The sequence below is a fragment of the Pagrus major genome, chromosome 12 (genome assembly GCF_040436345.1).
Source record: "Pagrus major chromosome 12, Pma_NU_1.0".
Classification (NCBI taxonomy): domain Eukaryota; kingdom Metazoa; phylum Chordata; class Actinopteri; order Spariformes; family Sparidae; genus Pagrus; species Pagrus major.
In genome coordinates this window covers 26,770,233-26,780,913 of record NC_133226.1, presented here as the reverse complement: position 1 = coordinate 26,780,913, position 10,681 = coordinate 26,770,233, and the positions used below count along the sequence as shown (strand labels likewise).

Below are 10,681 nucleotides of genomic sequence, written 5' to 3'. Positions count from 1 at the left end.
AAATGAGATTTTGATTTCAATGTGACCTCCTTATTAAATAACGTACGTATACTGTACATATAAAAAGCATTATAGTGTTAATAACATGGATTTGATGCACGGATCGCTTCAGACTCAGTGGATGTAAATATGTTGAATTCATTTTTGGAAGTTGGAGTTGAACTCTCAGTTCATATTTGCATCAAAGGGTTTTTTTTTTACATTTGAACAAAACATGTCAACATCCTCGTTGTGTGTGCGTACGTGTGTGCGTGTGTGTGTGTGTTTCCTGAAAGAGTCATTTAAGGTAATTGCAGTATAGTGGCCTCAATGTAGGTGTGTTCAGTGACGTCCTTTACTGGAAATTCAGGCATAATAAAAGTGATAACGCTGATAACAGCTACATTAAAGACACTCACGCTGTCTCTGGTCTCAGTCTGTCGTCCAGGAGTCTCCTCCGTCAGCTTCACCGACCCTCGACTCTCCATCCATCTGGTAAGATTTACCTCCTCCCAATGACCGCTTGAATCCCGACGTCATGTCTATTTTGTTTGATGTTCAAAAGGAAGGTGTAATTTATACTTATCTCTGCTGGGGGAAAACACACACAAGTAATGATCAGAAAATGGGCCCAGAGAACGTTGATAAGAACAAACATCAGTGACAAACCTGTTTTCATCCCTCACAGAAACATCCCAATCATGGCTGTGACCATGCAACCAGGACGATACCAGCAATCTGAGTTCCAGACCGGCGTCCTCAGCTGCTGCGATGACGTTGGAACGTGTGAGCGCTCGTTCCTTTTCTTTGAAATCTGATGTTCACAGTTACATCTGCAGACGAGAGGTAGATTTTTGTATTTTTTTCTCAATATATTTGTTTTTCTCTCCGAGTCAGGCTGCTACGGTTACTTCTGCTACTGTTGCCTCGGCTGCTCCATCGCCAGCGACATGGACGAGTGCTGCCTGTGTGGTTTGGGGATGCCGATGCGCAGCGTCTACAGGACCAAGTACAACATCAAGGTAAGTTCACAGTGGACGTGTGGAGCTGGAGACTGTGAGATGATTGGTTAACACTGAGTAATGATAAGACTACCTTTAATTAGGCTTACACGTACAACAAACTAAAGTGTCTAATACCTTAAAAGATGTAAAACATGGATTTCCTAGAAGTAATAAAATCTTTAAAGGAACAGTTCACCCAAAAAATTGATATCCAAACTTCTCATTTGCATTTTTGTAGCCAATTAAAGCAATCAGATCACAAACGGGCCAATGAAAAGGGAATTATTATATTTTTGAGTCGCTGTGAAGTGATTTTAACATTGTGGCTGTTTGGTGAGCTCCATGAGACACAGCCTTGTACAGTTTCCTCCTGACCTGAACAAAACCTGCACAGCTGTTTAACTTCCCCTGTCCTACATCACACCGTGTTCACACCGGGACAAAATCCTATCGTGTTGTAGCTGAAACCTCAGGTCATCCAGCAGAAGTTCATACTGATGCACCTTTCTAAGTGTGTGTGTTTGTGTTTCCAGGGGTCAATGTGTAAAGACTTCATGATTACTCTGTGCTGTCCGGTCTGTGCTACCTGCCAACTGAAGAGAGACATCGACCGCAGAAAGGAGCAAGGCATTTTCTAAACACACGCTCGTTTACAAAAGCCTCATACAGTCCACGTTCTGGTCTGTGGGGTTTTCTGTATGCAGCCGTTGAAATGATGGAAAGTCACATGTCTGTTTTATACCTTAGAAATCTGATTACACGCTGTCACGGCATGTCATAAATCTGCTGCACTGCTGTGCCCATTGAAGCACCTGTGAATGCAGCCAATTGCTTAATATTTATATGAAGCCCTATAAAGTATGATGTAACCTTTGAATGTGCTGTAAATGGACTATCATCGTGATTTACTTTATATCAACATTATATCTTGGGGGCATTGACTTCTTCCTGACAGTTAAATATTAGCCGGCTGGGACAAAACTGGTTTCGCCTTTCTTATCTCCAAGCTGCAGACGTATTTTCATGAGGAAGATTGTTTTAATTAATAAAAAACTCAGTTCAGTTCAGTTCAGTTCAGTTCAACTGAACTAATAAAAAACTGATTTTTAAAATGTTTTTTGTTTTTTTTCCTTTGGTGACACAAGTTTAAATCAGTTAAACTAAACTGAACAAAAACAGCTTCAAAATGCCTATAAGTCTATTAAATGGATGCTGATGAACTTGTGACCTGGATTATAAATATCTGCTAAACTTTTATTGGAATAAAAGTCGTTTTAATTTGATTTAAAAGTCTCTTGTCGTCTTTATGGAGGACAGAAACAATGAACAATGAATCAACTGATACTTATTTATTTACTTTTCCATTTCATTTAGTAATTTATTCATTTTTTATTGTATGTATTTACGAGTGTCGGTCTTTGCACTGTGATTTTAGTCGGCCATTAGGCGACACACTTTGAATAACTGCCCCTTCATTTGCATGAAGCACAAAGACGTGTAGAGAAAATGAGGAAATAACAGAAATAAAATTTGTATGATTTTCATGATGGCACCTACAGCCATGGCAGCGTTTTACTTCCCACCATAACTGAATTACCTATTTTGCATCGTATCTCCTGTAAACAGTAGAATAATATTCAATATATATAGTAATATATAAGTAAAATGGCCACCACGTGGTGTTTTTTGCAATGGCTCCATCTCTGAGGATGTTCAGGACCCCAAACTGTAAAAGTTTCATGCTTTTATGAAAAAGTGAACAACATTTTCACAAATCATCTGGACTTTATCTATAGATACTGATGTTTGTCTTTTACAGGATGCGAGGGCGGGTCTCTTACTTTACTGTTGGGGGGGACAATAAACAGACAACTTTCTCAAGAGCACTTCCCGAGGAGGAAACCAAAGATGCTGCCAAACGTACTGGTTTACTTAATGTAGGCCTACGTGGAGGAGATGCTGATTACTACCATGAAACTATCCTGTATAATGAAAGATAAATAACTTCAGGGTTGTACCAGCGTGTTAAAAAAAACCATGGCAGCGACGCACCAATACTTTGGAAGCAGTGACACACGAGATTCAACTGTGAGGTAACAGGTGGAACAAAAATGGAGTCATGACTGTAAATGTGTCATTGTTATTATAGTAAATTAAAATGTCAGACATCTTCCCGCCCAGTCGCCAGAAAAACATTTTAGCAGTTGCCGACGTTCATGGAGGTGGATGTTTCAACATTTGTTAACGTGACACCGCTGGATATTTTTAAGGAGAGCTGGGGACGCTTCAACAAGACGTGAGACGTCCACAGCAGTGTTTTAAGCAGTTTTAAGCCAAATCAGTTTTTCTAACCCAAACCCAGTGTGCTGAAACCCTCTGTGACTACAGACAAGTAGCATCTTGTGTTTTAAGTTAACTTTTGCAGAGTAGCTTCTTATAACTGTAGTCAGCCGGCACCTCCAGACTGTGAGGCGTATGAAGGAGGGAATAAACCTTTTAAAACTTTAAAACACATTGTTTTGCACCTTAAATTTGCATTTTCAGTGCATATTATTACATAATTAACTATTAGAATTGCTTGTTTTCACTGATATAGATTACAGAGCGGTCCCTGTGATCTCCACCTATGACAGGATGTTTTATTTGAGCTTAAATATTGGGCTGATTATTATTTTAAAAAGTCCTTTGACAAGATGAAAACAATGAAGTTAGGTATCAACAAATCTTGTTTGTGTGAGTGGAGAGAGATAAAATGTATTTCACGTATCCACAGTAATCAGAGAACAGGCCTTTATCGCAGCAGACATTTGGACGTGATTTGTTGATGGACCAGCGAAGGTCTCTATAATAAGAAACTTTTCTTTTCCAAATAATTAGTGTCTATCTCAGAACGACATACAGTCATTATCTGGAGATATTAAATAGATACTCAACAGGACACTGCTGAGACATCTGCAGGAGAGTATGACTGTCATATGAATGTGATTTAAAGGGGCTCTACAGTATATTGTAATGTGACCTTCCCCGTCTCTCGAGGTTTCCTACAGCCCATATTGTCTTAGTTGTTATTGTTTTTCAGCTGTTGCACTGTGGATTTCTTTGTGAAGGACTCAGATTTTCCTCGTCAGTCCAAAGGATGTGACTTTGTGCCATTTTGGGCGTCTAACGTAAACATTCTCGATTGTCCGCTAACATAAAGCATGAAGCACAACACAGAGGGTCCTTGCAGCCCCTGAAACCAAATTAAAACATTTCAATTCATTATTACAGAAGCAGAAAGTAACAACAAAAATCAGTGTCTCTCAGCTTTGAATTTAATTCTCTGTGCTGATATTCTATAAATGTGGACTGAGAACGTTTACACAAATAAATCCAGAGTCACTTGACAGATGTTGGTGCGTCATTATGTTAAATTAAAACACGAGAATGTGTTGAACACAAAAGCTTAAACAGACCAGGCGTTCGCATCTTTCACTTCTTTTTGACCCGATTACATGTCATCATATCCAAATTCTTCAACATGCTGAGAGAAACACACCTAAATGTTACATTACACCCCTTGTGTGACTACATCTTTGCCAGACACTGAACTATTTTCCCTGTCGGCAAAGATGTAAAACAGTGTTCTCTGTGAATATAAACAAGTGATGGTGATGACAGAGGTGTCTCTCCTTGGCCGTTTCCATCACTGGGACTGAAGTGCTGACCAGGAAGGAAGACGACACTTGGAGAGGCTGAGGGAGCAGTTTTGGGTTTTTTATTCTGAGAGTGGTGTCGATGTTTACTGGGTCATCTGGGTTTCCATCGCCTGCGCAGCCCACTCTGGAGCCGCCGTACGGATCTTCTCTAACAGGTTGTTGACTTGGAAACACAGAGACTGGATCTGCTTGTCCCACGTAGGAAGGGGTTCACGTGCTGCAGAAGATAAAAACAAAAGATTAGAAGGATATTAAACAGATGTCTATTTCAGGACACGTGAACAACTGATTTACATGTTCAAAAAGCTGTGTGTGACTTTAAATGGCCGCTGTGCCTGCTCTATCACAGCACTGCCCCTGCCCATGAGCAGGGAGGGTGCTTCATGCTGTTTGTTGTCATTCCTGTTTGAAAAGACTGCCCCCTGCTGGTCGCTGACTGATTGAGCCAAATCACAATGTAAACACTGTAAGACATCAGTTTGGGTTACTTTATTTTCTCCCTTGGGAGAAATTTGTCTTGGCTAAAGGGACGTGCTGCATCGAACCAGACATGCCAATGAAAACAGATTAATAAGAGTATGGTACGATTGCCTTAGATAAACAATTGAGCAAGTTGATCACAAAGTCAAGCGCACAAAATTACTAGAATAAAACATTAAGTAAAGTGTGACTGACACTCTTTGGTGGAGGAGAAATAAACAATGAAATCTGCAAATAATTTAACAGGTTGTTTTTTTTCTTTGGTTCACAAAATCCAGGTGGCAAGTTGTGTTTGATATCAAATCAGACCAGCTGTCGTTACTCACTCTCAAAGTGTACTATGCCATCTATCTGGTCGATGAAGCCGTTCATGCGTCCTTCTGTGATCATCTGCGAAGCAATTTTCTCAGCCTGAAGACAAACAAAAGAAGCTGATGCCTCAACATGTAGCAATGTACACATAGATGTTAATAATATCATCACTACTAAAATAAGTGCAACAATAATGGGCTTTAGAGTGAGCTAATACAGTAATTCTTCACTTCAAGCAAAAGTCAGACTGAGCAGTACAATGATAAAATATCAAACTGAATAATATATATAATTAAGGTCTGCTCAACATCTGCAGAGAGATCAACATTAATATTCCTTGAAACCGACCTGTGGCGGCAAACCGTCTCAATATTTACAGCTTAATATTCATTTTCCATCTCCTTATGTTACTTCACAGTGATGAGGCTAAAAATGAGAAACACTAAAAATATTTATCTAATCGCTGTCTGACCTTTGCTGGGGGGATTTCCAACAGTGCTCCCAGTTCTTCAAAAGTGATGTTGTTGTAGAGTTTGCTGGCAGACAGCAGGTTGTGTTCGATCACAGCTCTGTCCAGGATGCTGGAGCCTGCGAGGGGGTGAACACACAACCTCAACTATATTCATGCTCAATTATGATGAAGCTCCACATGGTGAAATGTTATATTGCACCCAGAGGAGGAATCTGGACTTTTTAAAGAAACAACACGCTCCACACATAGATCAAATATCAAAATATTAGGGGACGTGTGAAGCTAATTATCTCGACTCACCATCTGCTGTGGTGGCTTTCTGGTGGGGCATCAGCATGGCAGCAAACTCCTGCAGCTGGTTCCCTCTGATAATTCGATCAAGGTACATCTTCTCCAGAATACCGTAGGTGGCCAGCTGCTGACAGCGCTCATCCTTAAATAGAGTTGCCAACATACGGGAACGCTGCTGGCCTACAACAAATAGAAGTATTTTTGTTTTTTCAACTCTTTCTGTCCTTTATATTGTCTCTGAAAATATTGTCCTAAACACACAAGTCTGAGTGTACCTGCTGAAGCCAGTATGGTGCAGTTCAGGGCGTGTTTCAGCGCCTCCAGACGTTCACTCTCGTGGACGATTGATTTATAAGACAGCTCATTGTATCGTTGTGCGGCTTCAATGAACTTCCTCCTGAAGTCGAGGACTCTGGCATAGCACACCTGACGATGAAAACTCCATGAGACACCGATCCAATTTTATATTATATTCTGCCATTTATTTTCATGATTGTTTATCAATTTAGACGAAAAAATTAAAATGTGTCGAAGGCAAAATGCACACCACTTGTTTTATCTTTTATTTTGTGATGCAGGGGGTCAAATCACCCCAAAATCTACTTCCAATGAAAAAGAGTAAATTCCCTCTTCATTGACTGTCATGAAATGCAAATTCTTCCATTTTAGAAGCTGGAACCACATTTGTGTTTGAAGAATGACTGAAACAATTAATCGATTATCAAAACAGTTGGCCACTAATTTTCTTTCGATCAACTAATCGATTAATCGACTTATTATTGCAGCTCTACATTTATGCACATTGTTTGCATTCAATTGCAAAGATAGCAGTAATGCAGATATAACCTGTGGCGGTGAAATCACTGAGGGATTGTGTACCTTATAGTGTATCTGCAGCTGTTCATTAGACGACTCATTCTGAAGCAATGAGGCTCTGTTGATGTACGCCTCTGCCTGCACTGGATCATCGTCCTCCAGGTAGAGACGGGCAATTTTCAGGTATGTGTCCAGCTTATAGTCAACATTGTATTGCCTATGAGGGGAAATGAAAAGATTTTTGAAGAGCTGGAAATATCACAGACATTAAAGGTAAGGAAATAAATCTGCCGTTAGCTGACTTACTTCTGTCCCGTTTCGAGGGGAATTCCAACTAAAACCTGGGCAGCATTCCTCCAGTCGCCCTCCTTTTCATAAATGGTTGCTAAGTGCTGTCTGATTGAGGCCACCTGAGGATGAGCAAGAACACCCGTTTAATTGTGTGTTTCAGTAAGAATACTGAGGTTTAACTGACCTTATGAAGGCCGGTGAAAGAGTGTGAGGGCTTTTTACTTGTTCCTCAAAGGAGATGACCCTCGGCTGAATCTTTTCCAAGGTGAAGTGATACACGGCTTTAGCTGTGGCGTCAGGCAGGTTGGGCAGATGTGTGCAGAAGTCTGTGAGCAGCTGTCTCGAGATGACGAGACTGACATTTTCATTGACCACTGATCAAGAAAGGTACAAACAATACGTTTAGATATCCTGTTCATATGTACAAAGTACAAAGCGTGTTGTGTAAAAAGAATGGGAGGACAGCATACTTGCTTCAACAAAGGCCTTCAAGGATTCCAGTTGATCTGCATCTGTAAACTGAATGGCCTTGTCCAAAATCTGTCGATACCTACAAAAGATTTTACAGGTCAGAGAGCACACCAGTTTTAACTGATAAATGGACATTTAAGAGACTGAAACCGTAATACGGGGTGGTACATATAAACACGTCAGTATAAACTAAATAAATATAAAGCTCAAAGGTACATAAAGTCATACTTTGTTGGGCTGTTATTAAAATGGAGACTTCAACAGGTCAGTAAAAACAATGCACACAAGTACACAGTCCAAAGTGTCAATGAGACGATGTGGTTGAGGCGAAAAATTAAAAACAAGGATCATACAGAGTATCGTTAACAGGATCGATAATGAGAACAGTCAATGATTTGAGTTCACAGCTGGTGAAGTCAGGAGAGGTCATGATGAACATTAAGTTGATGTGTTTTCAGTCTGGATTTGAAAATGTTAACGGAGCTTGCCTCCCGAATTGGAGCTCTGTGGACAAAGGCTCTACCACCAAAACAGTTTTAATGAATCAGGGAACAGTTAAATATCTGACATTAAGGGAACACAAAAGACGTGATGGACGTTATGGGAAATAACCTAAAGGGACATTACGGAAGCCAACACAAACTACAGAAACAAACTCATTGTTTTCATGACTGAATAAACTGAATAAACACAATTTTATACTGTTTTACTTTATTTATGTGTGGCGGACCCTGCCACCTTTCTAGCTTTAAACAGTGTTCTGGGACCTTATTTTCCTCTGAGAACAGCTTGTTTATTCACTGATGGAAAAAAACAGTTTGTATTATTACCCACCACATTATTAAATTCTGAGTTGAATTGCGTCTCCAAACTACATAGCACACCAGTATCATTTGTAAATGGCACATTTCTTGTCAAATAACATTACCATGTTGAGCCTGGAAGCTTTTGTATGAGGTGTACGGTGACTCGGGGTGCAGAGGAACACCGGTTTCAAGGTAAACCCAGTGTGGTTATCATACAGTGTACATTTGCTGCTCTGCAGTATTGAATCCTACACATTAGTGTTATTAAAACATTATATTTGTATTAGTCTGTATCAAGTTTCATGTCTGTCAAGTTATAATATTTTATAACATTATATTAAAACATGTGTTCCGAATAAAAACCATCCGTTTTCATTCCTTTATGAGTTATTCTAGCTGACATTAATATTACAATATTAATACCGTGATATTTCCTGACATGGTTATCATGCACGTTATCGTTGCGACTCTAACGTTAACTGATTAGCCCAAGTTCCGACTGTTAGCTAATGCTATGCTGCTCTCAGCTGGTAAACAGTAGCCTCTAGATTCAGGCTATCAAGATGAAAATATAACAGTACTGTCAATGTTGGTGTTGAAGCGTAAAGGAACAAAATCTGCTCAATAAAGTGTTCCGATAAACCGTTAACGTTCACCTAGCTCAGCGCGGCTAATGTAGCTAGGTCGCGAACATTAGCTTAGCTCGGTCTATCACAGCTATTTCGTCACTAGCTAACAGTTAGTTTCCAGGTGTAGGGACGCATACGGCTGCTGTTTGCGTGTAAAATGTTTTCTGAGACTATCGTGACATACTTGGCGGCCAGATCTTTGTGAGATCCACTTGAATTCATCAGCTGTGCCAGCTCCTGCCTCACTTCGGTCGCCATTGTTGCCTGTCGAAGTGTCAACAACACCGGCTTCCTCCGCCAAGTAGGGAGCGGGACTTCCGGTGTGCCTGCCCGCCGCGGACGCGAGCACCTCGCGGTAGCGCGCACGCATGCGCAGCGAAAAGAAGTTGTGATTTTTATACAACGTGCAGTTTAAAAACGAAATATTAGATTTCATGGGAACATTTAATGGTTCCAGCTTCTCAAATGTCCCTTTAATCATTTTAACCATCTTAATTTAGTTTTAAAATCATTTTCAGATTTGGACAAAACCAGTATTTGTCAGGGTGTCACTGTGGGCTCTCTGACAAGTGTGACGATGTTTTTTCACGATTTTCAGATTTTTTTTCAAACCAAAAAAGGGTAGGTCTGGGCGATATGGCCTTTAGGTCTCAAACCTGAGGTTAGCAGACATGCATTTTAATAGGACTAAATATATACGCTTTGAAATAACGTATAATTAGTTAATTAGATTCTGTTCTGCTACTGCTCCAGCATATGTGCAGCTACAGAAACCATTCAACTATCAAACTGTTCAGCTTTTTGAGCTCTTTCAGCCTGTTACTTTTCAGCTTTATGTTCAGCTAGAGAAACTGTTCAACTATCACAATATTCAGCTTTTTCTGCAAAATCTTGACCATTCATTATTATAGTTTATGCAGTACATTCAGCAGATTTCCGAAATCACTTCAGCTGTCAGCATTCACACTGTATTTTTGCAGGAAATGCAATTTTTCTAGTTCAAAAAGGCCATTAAGTTTTTGTAAAACAACAAGCATTCTCATTGTTGCTATAGCAACAACATGAAGAAGATCAAAGGAAGATCAAAGGCAAATGTATTAAAGACTAGAATGTTGAAATGTTAAATAGAAGAGATGACTTTATATTTGCCACTTTTGCTCAGATCACAGTTTAGTTCAGACACAGATATCTTTGTCGCAATAGAACGTAAACAGAGTAACAGAAGAAAACGAAGGAACAGAAAAACGAGAACGAAGGAAGATAGTTCACAGGATAGGAAAGCAGAAATAAACTTGAGGAGATCTTGTTCTCGAAGCAGGAAGAGACAGAGAAGCCAGAGCAGAGATGACAGCGCTGGAAGACTTGGAAAACAACTCTGAGAAGGCTGGACCTTCAGCTGCTTTGTTGTCCCATTGTGGACAACCTGAAGAGC

At 40.0% G+C, this 10,681-nt stretch overlaps 2 protein-coding genes across 2 annotated transcripts; one reads left to right on the top strand and one right to left on the bottom strand.

Annotated features, from left to right (window-relative positions):
* The first annotated feature begins 680 nt into the window (after positions 1-680).
* LOC141005500 (placenta-specific gene 8 protein-like) lies at positions 681-1,621 on the top strand. The gene is made up of 3 exons (XM_073477352.1): positions 681-765; positions 877-1,001; positions 1,517-1,621. The coding sequence occupies exons 1-3, from the start codon at positions 681-683 to the stop codon at positions 1,619-1,621; spliced, it is 315 nt and encodes a 104-aa protein (XP_073333453.1).
* Positions 1,622-4,275: 2,654 nt separating this feature from the next.
* On the bottom strand, positions 4,276-9,559 carry cops4 (COP9 constitutive photomorphogenic homolog subunit 4 (Arabidopsis)). Its single transcript, XM_073478500.1, has 10 exons — positions 9,434-9,559; positions 7,814-7,893; positions 7,566-7,717; positions 7,359-7,462; positions 7,116-7,269; positions 6,512-6,662; positions 6,246-6,416; positions 5,946-6,061; positions 5,488-5,572; positions 4,276-4,898 (listed from the first exon to the last, which is right to left on the bottom strand). The coding sequence occupies exons 1-10, from the start codon at positions 9,505-9,507 to the stop codon at positions 4,765-4,767; spliced, it is 1,221 nt and encodes a 406-aa protein (XP_073334601.1). The 5' UTR covers positions 9,508-9,559; the 3' UTR covers positions 4,276-4,764.
* Positions 9,560-10,681: the final 1,122 nt, after the last annotated feature.